The sequence below is a fragment of the Panthera uncia genome, assembly GCF_023721935.1.
Source record: "Panthera uncia isolate 11264 chromosome A3 unlocalized genomic scaffold, Puncia_PCG_1.0 HiC_scaffold_11, whole genome shotgun sequence".
Classification (NCBI taxonomy): domain Eukaryota; kingdom Metazoa; phylum Chordata; class Mammalia; order Carnivora; family Felidae; genus Panthera; species Panthera uncia.
Window position 1 is genome coordinate 54,199,809 of NW_026057578.1, and position 21,490 is coordinate 54,221,298.

A 21,490-nucleotide genomic window follows, 5' to 3' on the forward strand; every position below is an offset into this window, starting at 1 on the left:
TTCCCTATGTGGCCATGTAATTCCTTCAATTTATAGAAATACTTTGAAAATCATCCATTGTTCACTCTAAACTAGTCCTGAACATGAGGTTTCTATAAGATGCACAATTCCCAGAGCCGTTTTTAGAGATGCACAATCGTATCTTAAAAATTGGGGTGAGGGGGCTCCTGTCAAAGTTCAGCAAATGCCTAATGTATCTGACACCTGTTTGCAACATCAGTGCCACCTTTCCCAAGTACTGGTCTCATGGGGTGTTAACAGGTGTTGTGGGTAGGAAGGGTTCGTGACCCATTGTTTGAGCAGCAGTGGGTCACTGCAACAGGTTTCTTTACTGAAGGACTTTATCGTGCTGTCGCGTAGCTCCTTGTTAGAGCTCCCCAGGGTGCAATACCCAGCACTGCCAAACTCACTCAGTTTCAGAACCTTTCTCATGACGAATAGTTGATAACTTGTGTTTCTCAGCAACCACTTTGGGAAAGGCTGCAGTAGACACGCCCGGACTTAACGAATCATCTTTTACAGAGGGTTCCCACTTCAGAGTCAAATAATCACCTCCCGTAATGAAATTTAAATAGTTTTCAACTCACTTTTAGTGAGTGAACTTAAAATTTTTCAAAAGCGTGTGTCTGCATTAACGAGTGACCCGGAATTCACATTTCCCTACAATTAAAGGCCCTGCCCAAACTCGACCATGACTGTCCAGGCTGCAGGTGCAGTTGTCTTGCTCATGGGTCCAGCCTTCTTTGCCACCAGCACGGTCGGCCCGGCCAGGCTCCGGCTGCTGTGGACAAGGGGTACTAGCCCCGGCAGGCTGGCCGACCCAAAGGCAGACCGCCCTTCCGGCCCGTCCCTTAACTATGTACACGCGGTCCTCCTCATCTAGCCCTTGGCTACTCCCAGCTCAGTCGGTCCACGGTACAGCATTTTCTTTTCTGCACAAACACGTGTATTCTCTTTAAAAACTCTTCCCTTTCCTTTACACTTGGGCTTGGCTGTTTCAGGAAAGTTCTCTCATTCTCCCTTTGCTTCCTCTTGCCGCGGCTGAAACCCTAAACTGAAACTCTAAATCATGTCTGAAAAGTATACAAGTGCTACTCGTCACATGGCTATTAAGGAAATGGAAAGCCATCCATTTTGGGTGAAAAAAGACAGATGAGCCAGTGCCAAGCAAGCGTGGAGCTCCCTTTTCAGTACTCAACCATCCTTGGAGAAACTCCCTGAGTGTCTTATTTCTTCTTCCTTAAACCACTTTTTACTGCTTAAGACACGACCTGTTTGTACTGTTCTATACTTTTTGCATTACATAGGTACACCTTATTCACTACTGGGTAAAAGAAGTGGTTTTTTTTTTTTTTTGACTTTCCCTTTCCAAAAAAGGACTTTGTCCTTTTTTGAGGACATACATTGTCTCCGTAGGAAAAAGGGAGTTCCAATGAAGGGGGTAACATCCTTTAGAACGTAAAACACATCTACAAAGTCTGAGACTGCCACGGATCGGCACGTTTCCTCCACTTTACGCTTTCCTATCATGCTTCACTTCTGGGAACAATAAATTGCTTTCTTCTCGTCCTCATCTTCCCTCAAAATCCTCCCGCTTCTCCACAAAGCCCGGATGGACTAATGATAGGCCAGTGGGAGACAGTGTTCACTAAAGCATTATATGTTCTCCCTCACCGTAAGCCACACCAGGACTCTCTCGTATTAGCCGCTGTAAGGTAATAGATAAGCTTCATACACATACAAACGGCGACCAAATACTCAAAAGAGGAACCGGCATTATTACAGACGATAAAAAGGTTAACTGATGTCAGAAAGGTCTCCTGGCAGAACTGCATACAGGATCTAGATCTGTGGGGGGTTTTTTTGAGTTCTGTTTCTGCTTTGTTTTGACTGCCATGCCTCACACAATTACAGTTGGCCAAGGATGAAAACCGAGACTGGCTTAGGGTCTTTTTACCTGGTCACATGGTAAGAAATTACACCAAAGGGACACGGTAACGACGACGATACATTTCCAAGTGTTTAGTGCCTGCCTTCGTCTCTGGGGGCCAAGTCCTTGATGCATGGGACAGCAGCACGGGGCTCGCTCTCCCACAGAATGGAACACCATCCATCCCCCTCCAAGAGAAGGCAGAACAAAGGAGCCGGCAAACACACGAAGCGGCTTCAAGTTGGAACCTTTTACTTTATACCCAGTGCGGCCTTCCCCCACAGAACCACTTCTGTAAAGTGGCCAGTCAGTGAGTATTCATTCAGTCACGTACTGTTTCGAAGCAACAAAGGGTATCTGGCATGATCTGGAAAACGAGGCTGGTAGGACTGCAGTTGTGAATTCATAATAAAACTGGCCACACATGACGCTGAAGTGACTGGCGTATGTTTAGGAAAGCATTTATCCTTTCTTCCCTACAGAAGTTCACCTTAAAATTCCATTCGCGAAAGTTTGGGAGATACAAGGTTTTACTAATTAGCTGAACTAAACGCTCAAGTTAAGCCCGAAGATCTGTGATTCGCGGGTGTAAGCGAAGCCCCACGCTGCGAGGGGAGTCAAACCCCCCGACGAAATAAACCGGACCGAAACTACTGAATTTAACTGACACAGAAAAGCCCAAAGAACTCTGCTCTCTGCGACACAAACTGTATTACTCAAAAAGAAAAAAACAAACAAAAAAAACAACCAAAAAAACACATTTATTAATGTAATTCGACCTTGGAGTCAGACTATGGTAGTGTTTCATCTACGGAGAAACCGACCGGTTTCTGGAGCGGTACCTTTCCAAAACACACACGGCAGCCAAAATAAAAGTTGGGCCTCTTTTGCAATGTGTAATTTCTTCATTATGATGGAATGCAACAAAATATCTTGCCCTTGGGTCGCTCAGTTTCAGCCCAAACAAATGCAAATGGCTTGTCAGATGACAGCTGTTTGATAAGGCTCCTCTACAAGACCTGCATGCTTTACTTTTTTCCGTGAAACTTGGGATGAAAGGCAGAAGGCAGGAAGAGAATTAATGTAGCATACAGTCTAAAGGCAATGCTACAACCGTGATTAAGTAGAAAAGTTAAAAGGCACAGATTTTCCACAGCTTCGCTGCGTGCAACCCATCCGTGTAACAAGTTGACAGGCCGAGCGCGTCAGCTCCATCATCCCCTCCGACAGCTAAAACGCGGCACCGCATCCCTTTTCAGAGAAAATTTGCGTCTGCACCATGAAGCGTTGTACATTATTTCTTAGCACTGCAGGGGGCTCAAGTCCATATGGAACCTTCACAAATATTACCACAGATCAAACCAGCGGCGTTGGGAGGCAGATTTGACATACCTATTTAAATGAACAGCAGGGGTCCTCGGGCAGCCTCGGGCGGCGCGGAGGAGCTCGGCGGAGCGCCAGCCGCGGCTCCATTACTCAGCAAAGACACCCTCTACATTTATCATTCATTTCATTTCTGCCAGGGCAAGAAGCTCATTTGCCCAAGGTCAACAAAGAGCGAAAAGAAGGTTTTCTTTTTTTTTCTTTTTCCCCAAGAAATAAATGTACCTGACAAGGGGGGATTTTTGTCCTGGGGTTTGTGGCGCACAAATAAACACCGGGGCGTCCTGAAACAGCAGAGTGAATGTGTGCCTGGGAGTCAAGCAACCTGAAATCTGACGGGGGACGGGGGAAGCCCGGTGAATGTTTTCGCAACTTTTAAAAATCACATAATGAAGAAAATAAAACTTGACATCGTGTTCTTATGGTGAAACGGGTTCTGCTGTTGAAAACTGGATATTAGCATCCAGGCCTTTCATTCGTGGTACCCTAGGGACTTCCCAAATCTGCCATCAGACACCTCTAGCTCTGAAACAAAATAAAAGCGGGTCCCAGTACACTCAAATGCGGGTCCCAGTACACTCAAATGCGGTTGCAAGTCAAAATGTAATAAAATCATTTCTTAGGTCTTGTGGAGTCACAAATTCTAGATTCCTACACTGCCTTCGCTTCTGAAAAGCAAAAATTATGTACGAATAAACAAAAAGCACAGACAACAATTGGACTCTCTCCCACGGTAAAGGCCTTACAGCCCCTGACAGCAGCATATACTTGTCCTCTTTCCTGCTTCGCCCTTTACCTTCGACGCACACGCGGGCCTTATTACTGAGCTGAGCACCTATCCCCTAAAATGATCTTAATTTGGAAGTAACAGCCTTTGAAGGTCAAACCGCCCTGATATAAATTCTGTGATGTTTACCATTAGCAAAAACGAATTAATAAAATATAAAGCTTTTCAACACACTGCCTTACCTCAGACGTCTTAGTTTTAGTTCAATATGAAACATACAAGGTAAGTTCTGACGCTGACTAATCTCTGATATAATTAGTCACTTACCTTACGGTTCATATTATTAATCATAAATGTAATATACTTACGTGCATTAGTGAATAATACGACTGTTTGCCAGTATAGAAGAGAAAATGAAATGGACGGCCATCTTCTCCCCACTGGATTGCTAGTGAAAAGCCAGATGGAAAAAAAATAAACAAAAATAAAAATATACACGGAGAGAGCCCAAAGAGCTGTATTTAACTGAAGGTAAGACATGTCTATAATTCCGATTAACTTTTAAAATAACAAAACAGCATTAATATATAGTATTTTAATACGTAGTTCAGCATGTTTAACATGTAAATATTCAGGATATTTAAAATTCCATATTCGTTAACATAAAACAACGTTTATATCTGGTAACATATTCCTATATATTTCACCATGAGAATTTCTAGAACTTGTTTTAAATAAACACATATAAAATAGCCCAAATCTTCTTGTTAGAACAAAAAAATTTAAGTTTGGCTGTAAATACAGTACGCCCCCATATTCCTTAAAAGGAAAACGGATAAAGTCAATGACATCGTACATTCAGGACATTAGGAAAAAGCACACTATAACAAAGGAAAACACTAAATGGATTTTTCCATGCCACATTATTTGTTCCAACTCTGTGGTGACATACCTCTGAGAGTTTAAACGTCTAAAACAGAAGGGGCCCCTGAAGGTGTTATGTGTAATTCCTTTTGAAATACAGATGGTCATTCACATCTAATAAACACCAAATAAACTGAGGAATGGAGTCACTGCACTACATAAACCAAACCTAACTCCACGCCCTTTGCCCTTATTTCTACTGAGTTGTTTCTTGGTTAACCATTTGTGGGAACACCAATATGTTAAAGGTACACTCCTTTGTCCATTACATAAGTTGAAAACTCTTTTCTCCCAATCTGTCACCCACCTTTTAATTTGGTTTACAGGTCTTTCATAACCAGTAAGTTTAAAATGTACATATATGTGTGTGTCTATAGCATGTGTACATATAGCATGTGTGAAACATAGCACGTGTGACACAGTCACTTCCTCCATGGCACCATTTCTTGACTGTTTTTCACTATCACCTCTACTAAGAAGTCTTGTTAGACATTTCCCGCTCTAACTGCCTCTGTCTCCATGAAATTTCAATACCACAAATACACTGCATATTTGTTGATGTACATGGTGGTCCTCTGGAGGACCATAAACATTGTAACAGCTCAGACTTTTCTCACCTCCTATGCACCCTTTTATGCCACCTCAGGGACAACATCAATCCTATTGAGCGAGCATGCTTCAAGACTTTGGCTTCCTAAAAACTATTTTCCTATATTTTCTTCTGGAATTTTTATTTTTTTCATGTGCAGAAATTTCACCTCTATGAAATTTGTGCTCGTGAGGCAGAAATCCAAGTTATTACTTTGTCCAGCAAAGAGTCATTATCCCATTACTCTTCTGATACTATGCTTTGTTGAAATACCACCTGTACAATAAGTAGGATATTTTTGTCTTCTGAGGATAGCTGACATTACACATAGGCCACTTTAAGTGAACATACGTAAAATGAAGACCAAAATTTCTAATAAATTATGAAGGAAAGTCTTGATAGGGATCTCAGCTTGAAAAAGAAAACCAAATTCTTATTTGTCAATGGCTATGGATGAATTAAATACTTCTCCCACATCATTTTCATAGACTTCATGAAATCCTGCATATCTTCCAAGATTTAGAACTTTACTCTGCAATCCGTTTTCACTGTGTCGCTAAAGCATTCAAGTCAGAATGTGCCCTAGAAAGATAAATCTCATGGCTGCAGATACGACTCTACTGTAAAACTTGGAGGGGTTTCTGAATTGGGTCTCATTTCATGAGTGTGAGTGCGTATGTATGTGCATGCATGTATATATATTTGATTTCATGATATTTCATTCAATCTAAAGATGTCCCAGATTTTAAGATGCCCTATCCTGTATGTTCTATAAAGAGAGAAGGAAAAAAAGCTGATCATCATAGTTTACGTTAATTGTAAAATGAATCCTGCTGTCAAAGATCTTAAAATTGACAAACTGTCTTAGAATTCACATCAACAAGCATGCTGACGCTGAGTCCTCTAATCTGGTCCACTGGTCTGTCTGTCAGAATACTGCACCACTACCCCACACGATTCAAAGAAGCTTTTGCTGCATTTTGATAGCTGGTAGGGTAAGTTTCCTTCATTATTCTTATTTCTTTTTCAACACTTCTCACTGCTTCTTGCACATTTACTCTTTCGAATAAAGTTTCTGAGTTTCCCCCAAAGTCCTACCAGGACTCTGATGAAAATTACGCTAATTAATACTTTGAAAAGAAGCAACCTTGCAATCTTTCCTTACAGCAACATGAAGTCTTTCTTCCCAGCTATTCAGATTTTCACTTATGATCTTGAAGCTGCATAATTTTCAACATAAATCTCTTGCATGTTTTTGTTAACTTGTGTCTGTGTTTAAGTTTCTGTTGTTCTGGACACTGCCCCCTCCCTCATTTAACTATGTTTTCTATAAAATTAACTTTACACAATATACTCTCCTTTCACTATTTTCTTAGTAGACTTTTTGGTTTAGAATATTTCACAGCAACAGTGAGAGGAAGGTAGAGATTTCCCATATACTATCTTTGCCCCCACCTATGCATAGCCACCTTCATTATAAACATCCCCCCCCCCCCCCCACTAGTGTGGTATCCTTGTTACAAGTGAACGTACTCTGTCTGGCCATAGTTTACATTAGGTTCATTCTTGGTGTTGTATACTCAGTGGGGTCTGGATCCACCAGTATAATATCATAGAGTAGTTTCAATGCCCTAAAAATCCTCTGTGCTCCACATACTCCCCTCAATCCCCGGGAGCCACTGACCTTTTCACGGTCTCCATAGTTCAGCCTTTTCCAGCATGTCCTATACTTAGAATCATACAGTAGGTAGCCTTTTCAGTCTGGCTTCTTTCACTCAGTAATTTGCATTTAAGTCTCCTCAAGGCTTGACAGCACCTTTCTTTTCAAAAGTGCTGAATAATATTCCGTTGTCTGTACCTACCACAGTTTATCCATACACATACCAAAGGACATCTCGGTTACTTCCGAGTTTGGGCAATTACAGATGAAGCTGCTTTAAACATCTGTATGCAGGTTTTTGTGTGGTCTTAAGTTTTCAAGCCCTCTGGATAAATACCAAAGAATACAACTGCTGGGATCACAGGGGAAGAGGATGCTTAATTTTGTAAGAACCTGCCAAACTGTATCTTTCAGGGTGGCTGTCCCATTTTTGCATTTCCACCAGCGAAGAACGAGAGCTCCTGCTGCTCAACATCCTTGGCATAATTTGATAATGTCAGTGTTCCGGGTTTTTGGCCATTCTAAAAGGTGTGTAGTGGTATCTTAGGGTTGCTTTAATTTGCATTTCGCTGATGCAAAGCATCTTTTTATATGCTTATGTGCCACGCATAGACCTTCTGTGGTATCTACTAAGAACTTAGGCTCGTATTTAAATTGGGTCATCAACAGTAAGAAATTACTGTTGAGTTGAAGAGTTCTCTGTGTATTTTAGGTAACTGTACTTTATCAGATAGGTCTTTTCCAAATATTTTCTACAACCTCTTTGTAGCTTTTCATTCTCTTGACAGTGTCTTTCTCACAGCAGACAATTTTAATTTTAATGGAATCCAGCTTATCCTTTGGTGTTGTATATAAAAAGCCATGGCCAAACCCAAGGTCTTCTAGGATATTAATTACTGATTCAATTTTCTTAACTGACATAGGCCTATTCAAAGTGTCTACTTCCGGAGTAAGTTTTGGCAGATTGTATTTTTCAAGGAATCGGTCCGTTTCACATAGGTTATCCAGTTTGTAGGTATGGAGTTGTTCATAGTATTCCTTGATTATCCTTTGAATGTCCTGGTATCTGTAGTGGTATCCTCTCTTTCAGCTGTGGTATTTGTAATCTGTATCCTCGCTCCTTTCTTTTAGTTAGCCTGATTAGAGGCTCATCGATTTTACCGATAACATAAAACGGATGTATACAATCTATGATCAAAGAACCAGCTTTTGTTGATTTTCTCCACTGATTTCCTGTGTTCAACTTCAATGACTCCTGCTGTAATTTTTATCATTCTTTTTCCTTTACTTACTTTGGATTTAATTTGCTCTTTGTCTAGTTTCCTAAGATGGAAACTTAGATAAGTGATTTTAGATCTTCTTTTCTAACATATGCATTCGATGCTATAAATTTCCCTCTGAACATTTCTTTTACTCACTCCTCTCATACAGATTAAATATTAGAATTCTCTTGCCAGAGGCAAGGTTAAAGTTTACAGCTCTGGACTCTCTCAGTATGTGTATGTATGTGTGTGTGTGTGTGTGTGTACACACACACACACACACACACACACACACATACATACATATATATACACACACCTACTGAAATAGAACTGTCTGCATGTTTTTTTTAAAAACATGAGTGATATTAAGCTGTATTTACCCTACATACTTGCTATAGACTCTTTGTCTTCCCCTGCCCCCCAAATTCATGTTGGAACCTAATCCTCAATGTGCTGGTATCTCAGTGTGGGGCTTTTGGGAGGTCATCAGGTCATAAGGGCAAAGCCCTCATAAATAGAATGAGGAGTGCCCTCACAGAAAGAACCCCAGGGATCCCTGGTCCTTTCACCATGTGAGGACATAGGGAAAGACAGTGGTCTATGAACCAGGAAGCAGGCCTTCACTAGAGTGAGATTTTGATTTCCCAGCTTCTAGAACTGGGAGAAATAAATTTCTGTGATTTGTAAGCCACCTGGTATGTGGTAGCCTGAATGGACTAAGACAATACTACAGCATTTTCACTTGCTTTTCTCACCCAACAGTGTGTCTTATCTGTACTAACACAACTAGAACTACCTCTCTCGATCATCAGCATATTACTCCACAGTAGGATTCTCTGACGGTTTAGTTAGCTATCCTGAATTGGTGAACATTTAGATTGTTTCTAGTTTTTTGCCGACACATAATACTTACAGCTTCCAATCTGATAAGGGATAATGGTTTCTTCTCATTGTTTTATAGAGCATGGTTTCTGATCTGATAGTTTCCTATGTTTACTGGTTGCTTGTATTTTCATTAATGAATCGACTATTTTTCTCTTAAGCTGTTTTTAACTTTAAGAGTACTTATTCTAGATAACAGACCTCTGTCTTGTTTCAAATTTTCTCTAGTTTGTTGCTTGCTTTTCTTTTTTTTTTTTTAAGCTTATTTATTTTGAGGGGGTGGGGAGGAGCAAAAAGAGAGGAAGAGAGAGAATCCCAAGCAGGCTCCATGCTGTCAGGGCAGAACCCGATGTGGGGCTCGATCTAATAAACCGTGAGGTCATGACCTGAGCCCAAATCAAGAGTCTGACACTTAACTGAGATACCTAGGCACTCTAGTTGCTTTTTAAATTTATAGTGTCTTTTTTCCAATTCAGAAGTTCTGAATTTTAAAATAGTTTATTGATCTCTCTCCTTTGCTTTTCTTGTGACTTACTGGTATAATCTTACCCATTATTTGATAGTTGTATGTTTATCCTTCAACTAGCCACTTTAATTCTATTCTAGAATCTAAATCTCTTAATTCATAATGAACTTTTTAAGTCTTGACCCAATTCTGTCATCTTATGGATACAATTTTTTTTTAATTCCGTTGAGTGGATTAAGAAATAGGACACTTCTGTCCACAGAAATGCAGACACCTATTTCCATCTATTTTTTAAAGACTGCTACAAAGTTAAAACAGAAAATGAGAATAATCCAAATGTTCAGCTCAAGAAATTTTGTGTCTATGAGCCCTCTTTGAACAATCTACTAGAAAATGAACTCCATTCAACCAAGAGATGACAAAGGAAACTGTAGCAAAAGCAGTTATGGGCAGCTTTTAATAATTTAATTATAGATGTAAGATTAGAACAAAGATGAGTAAGAGGTATACAGAATAAAATGTTACCCAAACCAAAGGCAAAACAGAAGGAAAGGGTGTAATGCAACACTCTAAACTGAATTAAGTATCCTCAAACAAGCATTTGGGTTTACTGGAACATACCCTGAATCAAATCTTCGAAACATGGGATCATAATGGACAAAAAACTAAAAGAAATGAAACAACTTAATCAGAGAAGAAACAGAAGAAAAAGCTAAAATCATCAGAAATGTAGGGGCACCTGGGTGGCTCAGTCAGTTGAGCGTCCGACTTCGGCTCGGGTCATGATCTCACAGCTTTTGAGTTCAAGCCCCGTGTCAGGCTCTGTGCTGACAGCTCGGAGCCTGGAGCCTGCTTCCGATTCTGTGTCTCCCTCTCTCTCTCTGCCCCTAACCCACTGACATCCTGTCTCTGTCTCTCTCAAAAAATAAATAAAAATTAAAAAAAAAAATTTAAATCATCAGAAATGTAGACTGACTTATACGTTACTCAAAGAAGAATTAGATTAAAATATAATAAAGGACATTGGGGGAAAAAGTAGAAAAACAATCAAGAAAATGAAAATGAGACAAAGGAAGAAGAGGAGTCAGACAGACCATGACTGATGTGGGAAGCAACCAAAGAAGGAATAACATTTATATAATTGGAGACCCAAAGGACAAAAAAAAAAAAAAAATGGAACAGAACTAACATCTATAAAACTTTCTGGATGTAAAGGACCAGAATCTACATACTGAAAGAGCTCATCAGCAGCACAGTAAGCTAACCTTTACTAGTCAATTCAATGACATACTTTCATAAAGTTACTAAACAAAGATAAGGAATCTCTAGGACCACCAGGGGAAGAGGTTAAATGACTCCTAAGGAGAGATAACTAGACTGATATGAGACTTCTCAAGAACAACAGCCAAAGCAAAGCAACAACAGAGCAGCACTTTCAAGAAACTCAAGAAAAGAAAGCGTGAACCAAAGATTTTTCCCTCCAGCCTCGCTGTCCTTAAGTATCAAGGCTATAGGAAAACAATTTAAACACATAAGAGCTCTAAAATTTTTGTATCTATGAGCCCTCTTTGAAGAATCGACTAGAAAACGAACTCCTTTCAATCAAGAGATGACAAAGGAAACTTTAGCAAAAGGAGTTATGGGCAGCCTTTAACAATTTAATTATAGATGGAAGATTAGAACAAAGATGAGTAAGAAGTATACAGAAGAAAAATATTTAAAAAAATAGAATACACACAGACACATATTTTTGTATGTGTACACATAGACATGAATTTATTTGTAATGTTGCAATTCGGTGTTTTTAAAACAGCTCCTGTCCACCAAAATACATACAAGCAGAGAAAAAAAAAATCGCAATTTATTTGTTACCAATGAGACCATCATGTTACTTATTAGATCATCCTCACACTGGTTTGTGTGGTTTTGACCACCTCGTCATCAACTGGCAGGATGCTCATATCATCTCTGCATGCTTAGCATTTCATCCTTCACTGATGCTGCGGCATGTTTTTGTAACAGAGTATCATTTTCAAAAATTAGAATAATTGATAATTTGAATGTTTCCAATATTCAGATATTTAAATAATGATATTCTACTGTAAATCTAATGTAGTTTTTAAGTTTGTGGCTTTGTATTTTCTAAGTGGGCAGTCCTAACCTCTATAAATAATTGACTTATTCCTAATTTCGGTGCCTTTTTTAACCCTACTGCTCAAGCCTTTCAAAACAATACCGAGTACCAGGGCCAAGTGGACACGTACTTATTTCTGAACTTAAGGTAAAGGAATCCAATGACAGGTTTTTTTCATTTAATGTGTTTCTGTTTCTCAACCTGAGAAAGTTTCTGTTTAGTTCCGGTTTAAGAGTTTCATCAAAAAATAAATGCTGGGGGTGCCTGGGTGGCTCAGTCGGTTAAGCATCCCACTCTTGGTTTCAGTTTAGGTCACGATCTCACAGTGTGTGAGATCAAGCCTCGGGTCAGGCTCTGCGCTGACAGCAAGGAGCCTACTTGGGATTCTCCCTCCCTCTCTCTCTCTCTGCCCCTCCCCAGCTCATGCATGCATACATTCCTTCTCTCTCTCAAAATAAACATTAAAAAAAAACCCAAAACGCTGAATTTTGTTAAATTACCTTTTTTCATCTATGAAAATGTTTTTTCCCCTGACTCAAATAACACATTAATAAATTCCTAATATTAAGCCATCCTTATATTCCTGGGGATAAAAAGGTTCTGGCACATTTTTCATATAATGCTTTATTTGGTTTGCTATCATTTTATTTAGTGAGAACAGACTACAGGTATTTATGCAATTCATGTCTAGATCTAATAATTGTGTGAGCCTTTAAAGTGACTCTGCAAGCTTTCATTCTTTTTTTCTGCTCTGCAACATGTTAAAAAGTTCAAGCTTTAGCCAAGGTATGACAGACTTCACGGACAGAACCTCTGGGCTTTGCTCCTCTCTGACTACCTGTGACTTCTCTAGCTTTGAGTCTAACCAGTATTCTCCTGATTAGGACAATTTGGGGAATCATATTTTTCTTTAAACTACCTGTGTGAGAGTCAGTGGGGTGTGGCAGTGTTTTGGAGCAACGACTGCTGGGGCCTGTGCACATTCTGCCTCAGTCGCTTCCTAGCTGTGTGTCCTTGGTGTTTCAATTCCTTCGTCTGTAAGATGAGGAACACGATGGTATCTACTTAACAAGACTGTTGTGAAGATTAGGAGGACATACATACAAAGCACTAAGAGCTGGGCCTGACTTGCTCTATGTTTCGATAAATACTGGTCATTTTTATTAATTAGGATACTCTTCAAATTAGAATAAAGCTACCCAAAAACAATCTTATACTGTAATAATACGCTCTGAATATTATTTAAAAATTTTCATACTGTCCTTTTATGTTTTCCTTTCTCCTTGACCAGACTTGCCAGAAGTTGATCAATTTTCGAAGAACCAGTTGGTTTTATTTATCCTACCTCTTCTTTCAAATTTCTTCCTTCAATAGAGTTCTTTTCCTGCATTCTTGAACTGAATACTTAGTTCATTTACTTCTAGTCTTTCTTAATGTCTGCCAAATACATGTTTGCCTCTGTATAACACCTGCCCATATCCCACTGGGTTTGCTATGAACCGTTCTCGTTGTTCTACATTTCTAAATAATCTGTAATCTCAATTTGGATTTCCTCCTTAATCCAACAGTTTTATGGTTCTGTTGATTTTAAGTCAGAAAATCTAATCTATATAAATTCTTGGAATTTGTTAGATTTTTCTCTATGACCTATATAATTCTATTAATATTCCATTAGCATCCATACAGAAAAATGTATTCTTTGTACTTGTATGTGTAGCTATAAAATCATGCTGTGTTATTCAAATTCTTTAGAGCCTTAGTTAACAGCTTTTGCTATGAACATTTCAATGCTAAATGCTTGGTACAAAAAGGTTCATGGTCGTCAAAACCACTTAATGGATATTAGATCCTATCAATATAAATTAACATTCTTGTCTCATCGAACCATTCCCCGACCTCCTTGAATTCCATTTCATCTAGTATTAGGTGCTATTCCTTGAGCCTGTCACCAATCTGGTATATATCTTTGTTTTTTCCGATATTTTTATCACTTGCCTGTAACAGCAGAGCAGGATTTTTATGTTAACTCAATCTGGAAGCTTCCATCTTTTAATAAAGAGGTGGCACTTTCCAAACATCATAGTCTAGTCAAATCTAAATTTCCCTGGTATTTTTAAACATAAAAAAATCAGTTTGCCTATGTTTACAAAGTACAGCAACACTGGTAGGTAGGTGGCAAAAGGAAATTTGCTAATTCTCAAGGAGTCCTGTTTAAATACAGTTAACTGTAGTGTAATAAAATCCTACTGCTACTGACACAGTTCCAAAATAACAAGCATTCTGCAGGGATCTCTAGAAGTTTCAGTGTTGCATTCCAAGTGATGTAATAACAAACTTTTAATACTGAGAAGCTGGTGAGATTTGAAAAAAACAGCCTCAGAGGGGCGGATGCATAAGAGATGCAAAGAGTAGAGATACACAGAACAAAGAGAAGAAGACACGTAAGTGAGGAGCCTGTGAGGTTGAAAAATAGACAAGCCACTAAAAATAAGAAAAAAAAAGTTACACATTTTTGGGTGTGTATGCCTTGTATATGCAGTTTTATTTCTAAAGCGAGCTGCATCTTTAAATTTGACCTGTACTTGTAACACAGCCTTCACGTATGCTGTCTCCAAGAGCTATTAACTGAATTGGTGTTATAGTTTACAATCAACCACATCAAAAAAATGAGAAAATATAAAAAGACAGAATGTATTTATAAAAAGACCCCTAATACTTGTAACGGGATTCAAAATACAAGTTCTCATTTCAAAGAGAGAAGGGAAGCAGCAGAATGAAAGAAGGCCTGGCTCTGCACACAGGTTAAGACTTAGCAGAAGTATCAAGGCAACGCAAATACATTTTTTATAGAAATATCTGCTCTCCTACCAATCTCTATTTAATCAGCTCTAATTAGATACTGAGTAATGAATGCTGCCTGCACATCGAGCATCTGCGGCTACCGGGCTCTTCTCTACCGGGCACATTTTTGCTGCCGAGTTACATGCTTACTAAGAGTCAGTCGTGTTCGTTCCCAAGCCCGTTTATTACAATTGTACCTCCTTCTGTAGTTACGTGAGTTAAGTATTACATAAACAGATGAAATATGAGTGGAAACAGAAAAGAGTTTTCGCATCTATGAAAACGAAGTTGAATGCTTTAGAAAAACTGAAAGGCAGGTTACCAAAAAACCAAGTTTGTCCATCTTCAGTGTGGTTAGAGAAAAAGTCTGCAGAAGTGAAGAAATATTTTGCACTCAGATTTCTTGGAAAGTCTAAGTTCTTTGCTCCACCGTGAGGAAACCAAACCTAAAACACTTTGATGATACGTCAATGACAGCAGGGTTATGCCAGAGAAACAGGGAGAAACAGATACCTACTCAAAGAAAACTACCCTCTAGGGTTATAGGAAAAGATTGATGAATAAATGTAAATTTATAGCAAGTGTTTTTAAGAAGTGATTTCTGGCTTCAGTACTTTTTAAATTAATTGACAACTACCACCAGTCCACGCCGGGGAACAGGCTTTTAATGTAAATTAGACAACAGTAAATACATGATTTCCTGGTTTGTATGTCTTCTTCAAGATTTAATTTTACACATCTAAGAAATAAAGAGAAAAGCTTAAAAGAAGCCAGAGAAAACAGAGGGCCAGGCAAGAATGATGGCTAACTGCTCATCAGAAACAATGCAAGACGGGGCGCCTGGGTGGCGCAGTCGGTTAAGCCTCCGACTTCAGCCAGGTCACGATCTCGCGGTCCGTGAGTTCGAGCCCCGCGTCGGGCTCTGGGCTGATGGCTCAGAGCCTGGAGCCTGTTTCCGATTCTGTGTCTCCCTCTCTCTCTGCCCCTCCCCCGTTCATGCTCTGTCTCTCTCTGTCCCAAAAATAAATAAAAAACATTGAAAAAAAAAATTTAAAAAAAAAAAATAAATAAAAAAAAAAAAAAGAAACAATGCAAGACAAAAGACAATGGAATTATATCGATAAAGTAAGGAAAGATCAAAAGGGGGGGGGAGGATCTATATTCAGTGAAAATATGCTTCCAAAATGAACAAAAGTTTTAAGTTTTCAAGTAAAAAAAAAAACTGCATTAGGCTTCAGCAGATCTGTTCCCCACTCTTCCTCAAAAAAGCATATTAGAATGCAAAGAGATTAGTATGACATCAGTATAGGCATGAACTCTAACCTGACCTGATTGTAATGTAACTTACTTTAAGAAAACAGTTTGCAAATTGCAGTCATTTCTCATTAGGTATAAAATATCACTGGCTGACTTCACAATGGCCATGACACAGGAGCGCATCTCCACCGTGTGCGAGCGGCTGCAGATACGCAACGTAACACTGCAGTACGGGAAGAGCTGTTCATTCATTCTTGAGCCAACTTACCTCTCTGTTTGGGAAAAATCTGTTCAGGATGCTGTAAAATAAATTAAAGTACATTAGATAAATTACTGTAACATAGAAACCGAAGTGAAATTTTTAAAAAATATTAAGATAACTACCTTCATTATTGGCCTGGCTTGCTTCTCAAACAAACCACTTGGAAAAAGGTAAGCAATAGCTCTCTGAAAAGACACACAAAGGTTCATTAACAGTTAATATAAACACAAGTGACTGAGTGCTTACTACATGCCAGATTGCAAACTAAGAGTTTCATACACATTATCTCATCTCATAATCTTTTCAATGGGATAGTAAAATCACCACATCCACATCCCCCCAAAGAAAAATAACTTGTAACTATTAAACTAGTTATTAACAACTTTGAAACACAGAGGTGATACTGCAAACTTCTCTTTTTTGAAAGCAAACGAGAGGCACTCGTCTATAACCTCTGTGCTCAAGAGCACCCCTTCGAACTCCCCGCTGGCGGTGCAAATATCAAAGACCGAACACCGAAAAGAGCAGGCTCTAAGTCTCATCCACCGTGACAGCCCCGACGTTTTCTGACACTCTTTGAACTCTTCCTAGAAGTTGTGAGAGGCTTTTAAGCTACATTTTTTCCAGCCAAGTTCTCCTAAATGTCTGTTTCTCAATGGGGATGCTACTGGCATTTTGAGTGGGACAGCTCTGGTGCAGGCAGCCCTCCCCTTCCCCTGGACTGCAGGTCACTCAGCACGCCGGCCCTTCTCCACAACCTATGCCAGTAACATCCCCGGTGCCTGTGACAAATCTCACCCCCACGTTTCCAAATGCCCCTTGCCTCCCCGTACGCCGCCACCTTGACAACTGCATAAGCCATTCATTCCAGCGTCGTCTTCTCCAGCACCGCTCCTCACAATGAAAAGCAAACCACGTGCATTGTCATTTCTGTTGAAGGGTGTCGGATGAGAAGTCTGTGGCCTTGGATCTTATTAGCTCTGTATCCGAACTCTAAATGATCTGGCAGCTCATGGGAACACAGTGCTGCTCTTTTAGAGAGGCTGTTCTCACGATGGGCCTCTCTGCCCACCCTCACAGGAAATGTGCTAGACCAGATTCTGCCCCCGAAAGTAGGGGCCTGTAATTTGGGGCTTGTAAATTCCATTATATTAGGGAGCCCGTCTGTGACTCTGGGTCGAGCTTCATTCTCCCATTCGGCCTCTTGGCAATAAAACCGACACTGAAGACACTCTTAGATCAAACATCAGAGGGCTCATTTTGTGAACTTTTTTTCTTTCTAAAACCAGAGACTCCTCTGCCTTCCTTCTCTGAAGGAGAAAAGGTGGACTTTTTAATAAGTGATGTTGAGAGAACTGACTGCCATTTGGAAAATGATAAAAGTGGATGCAAACCCAACAGCATACACAAGAATAAACTTCAAATGAGTCAGACGGCTAAACACAGAGAATCAAATCAAACAAGTACTAGAAGAAAAAACATGGTGAATTCCTTTACAAGCTACACCCCCACAGGCAAAACCAACATACAGCTTATTCATGGATTTATAACAATAAAATATGAGAAACACTCAGCACCGCCCCCCCACCCCCCGCCAAGGTTCGTTGCATAAATGATGGCACACCCTTGCCATCAAGCACTCCAGCCATAAAAAAAAAAAAGACAGGTAAAAGCAAGATGCAAAAGAAATGTACTTAGAGTGTGACCTTTGGTGTAAGAAAAAGAAATAAGATAATACACACAGGAACGGGGGGGGGGGGGGATATACATTGGCTTCTTTCCACACGGAAAGGTAAAGTGGAAACTAAAAAAAACCATCATCTATTAAGGGGTGGGCAGCAGCAGGTGAGGGGCACAGGGACGAGTCCTCTGAAGCGTGAATATGTCATATACATTAAAGACTAAAATTTTCAAAACAAACTCTAAAACTTAATGCAGACATAAACAAATAAACCTAACTTCTAATGACAAAAACAATTGCAAAGAAATCCCCAACTTTATTTGGAAGGCTTAGCGTCAGGAATATTAATACTAAAATTCTGAAATATTATGTGTATCTTACATAGCATAAAGTAAATACATATGTTAATTTTACAGTGACCAAAATTTTACTGTAGAGGAGATACAAATATAAAAGAAATGTCAGTTTGAATGAGACAAATCAATACACACTCATGATCTTTAAAAAATATTATTTCCTACATTATTACTCTAATATTTAAAAGATACTAGTTTTTAGTTGTGTCCCCTGAAAGCGCATAGAAGCAATGAAACTCTAGGAACAATGGGTGGCCCCTAGCATCCAGATCTTAGTTTCTAAATACAATTTCTTAGTACAAGGAACAGCGTATGGCAGAGAAATGGTTAGGCCTTAGGCAGGAAAAGTATAAAATAAGCCTGAGACACTTTCCTGTGCCAGAAAACAAGGAAGTGCTCAAAAAGACAGAGAAGCCAGCTTCAAGGAGCTCCCACTGGCCATACCTGGGACAACAACGCGAACATCAAAAAGAACAATGACTATGCCTTGTAACATGCTCAATATGTACATGTTGAAGAGTGTGCTTGTGAACACACACACACACACACACACACACACACAGGCTCACTGGCTTTCTCTTTTTTCCAGAGTTCTGAAGTAGGGGGCGAGGAGAAAAGGAAAGCCTCTGTATGAAAGAATACCAGTTAAATAAAAATAGAAGGAATGGCGGAAGTAGAAAATCATTGTTTTATAACTTTCAAGGTAATCACCAATTTCAGCCAAGGATCACCAGTGGATGGTAAAATCATTGGCTGAAAGGTTACTGGGGAATGGAATATTCAAATGAATCCAAAGTATCACCCTAGAGATTACCTGCCAGTTACAAGGCGGGGAAGAAGTTCCTTTTACAATAAAGAGGTCTAGCGGTTACTCGTTTTAACCAAGGGATAAGATGTACAATCAATAGTGGGACAAACTCACGATGTACCTCCCGGTGTGAGGGAACAAGAAGTACACAATATCATGGGAGAACTATCTGTATATACTCTAAATCTAATCACAAGGAAGTAGAAAGCCAGAATGTGGGATAACTGTAGAAGACAAATAGTCTGAGTTCTACAAAACTAGCTGGCTATAAAGGCATTTGGGAGAAAATTGAGAAAATTTAAGTATAGACTATATAATGCATGACATTATAGAATTATTATAATTGCATTTAGGTACAATAGTGGTATTGTGGAAAAAATGGTATAAAGGTTGTATGTATTTAGCGGTACATGCTGAACCATTTAGGGGTTAAGTGTTATATCTGCATTTTCAATGGCTTATTCAAAAAAAGCTTTAATGTATAGAGAGAAAGGGAACGTGGCAAAACGTTAACTGGCAAATCTATGTGAAAAGTATACGTATATATGTATGTGCATGTTTGTATTCGTTGAATATTCAAATTTCCTGGAAATTTGAAAAATGTCAAAATAAAAAACTGAGGAAAATGTTAAAAATTAAAAATTAGTCAGCCAGATCTTTCCAAATCTAACCGGTCTCAGCAGGGCCACCAAGAGCCTACAGCACGTGTGGGCCACCTAGACTTCAGGCCTGGTTCCCACAGTCGGACACAAGGCTGGTCAGACATCTTGGCCAAGGGGCTACTGACTCCAGGCCTGGGGGAGAGTATTAGCGGGGAGGACTAAAGGACAGCTCTTCAGCTGGGGGTGAGCGCTCCATAATTACAGGGGGGAAATCCAACCAACTTTCAAATTCGGTTCAAGCTGTTACTGGCATCATTTTCAAATATAAAACTTACCATTAACTTAGAAGTCCAAGAAGAGAATGAAAATGTAAAGAATTCCATCCCACAGCTGGATTTCTCATGAAAACTAAGACTCAGATAAGTCACGAGGAAGTTAATTGGCAGAACTTGAAAATAAAGTGTTGACTGCAAGGGGCGTCTACGTCTTACAGGCAATCTCAGTTTTAAAAAAAATAAAAGCAAGCCAATAAAGAATCTGCTAGATATAGTCTGCAATTTCCTGAAAGGATGAGGAAAAGTAGCACTGTCTTAAAAAAAAAAATCTCAGCTAAAAGCAAATTAACATATATTTACTAATTCATAATTCCTCACCATATTATTAGGTGATAATATAGTCTGAGATGATAAAATACCTACACGATGGGATGAGTGAGGTGAGGGATGTAGACACTGTAACGTAGTATTAGGCTACTAATGACCTTCTGATATGGCAGAGAGAGGATCATGTGCTTCTGGACTGGGACTCACCACAGATCACTGGAACCACAGAAAGCAAAACCACAGACAGAAGGGTAACACTGTACTCAAGGGATAAATCAAGAACCAAATTGACTGCACAGTCCTCAAGTGAATCAACTAGAAAATAGAACATTTTATAGACAATTGGGGAAACTGAAATACAGATTAATATATAAATGTTCTCACACCCTGCTACAGACTATATTCAAATTAATTTTGTTAAACGTGATAATGGTATTGTGGTTGTACGGGAAAACATCCCAATTTTTTGGAGATATGCACTCATGCATGAAGGGCTAAAGTACCCTAATGTTTGTAATTGACTTGAAGAGAAAGTAGTTCAGCCACAAAATAGGAAGGTGAAGTAAATATGGCAAAATGTCAAGTTATTTAAACTAGGTGACGGTCATCGGGTATGCACTGTACAATGATGTCTCCTTTTCTGTATGACTGAAGTTTTCACAAGAAAAAGTATACAAATTCATGTTTACTGCTATTGCTATTAGCCTAGAATATTTCGCTTTTTCAGTTCTGGTTCCTACCCCCATGTTTAACAAACCTACATAAATACATAGATGTGTGTGTGTGTGTGTGTGTGTGTGTGTGTGTGTACACAGATACATACACACATACAAGTGATGAATCTTATTCTTTTACAATTGAACCGAAATTGTTTTCAGTTCAGATATAAGCAACTATTGTCAGATATAAGCAACTGCTGTTTCAGTCAGATATAAGCAACTATTGTCTACACTTCTAAATTTCTATTGATTCTTTCGGTGTATTTTTGAACTGTTTTCAAAACCAATATTTCAGGTATTTTGAATTGTTTTAATGAAAGACAATATAAAATGAAATCACAGAATGATATTACTTATACTTCCAAAGTGTTCTCTTTCTTTCAAATAAGACAAGGCAAAAAA

The 21,490-nt window shown here is 39.2% G+C and overlaps 1 protein-coding gene across 1 annotated transcript in view; it reads right to left on the reverse strand.

Moving 5' to 3' along the window:
- The window catches only part of MRPS9 (mitochondrial ribosomal protein S9), a 64,166-nt gene that overhangs the window by 16,337 nt on the left and 26,339 nt on the right, over positions 1-21,490 (reverse strand). Inside the window, exons 3-5 of the mRNA XM_049651253.1 lie at positions 16,443-16,505; positions 16,327-16,357; positions 4,409-4,488 (exon numbers count right to left, since the gene is read on the reverse strand). Of these exons, the coding sequence (XP_049507210.1) occupies positions 4,409-4,488; positions 16,327-16,357; positions 16,443-16,505 (174 nt within the window). The remainder of the gene's footprint in view (positions 1-4,408; positions 4,489-16,326; positions 16,358-16,442; positions 16,506-21,490) is intronic.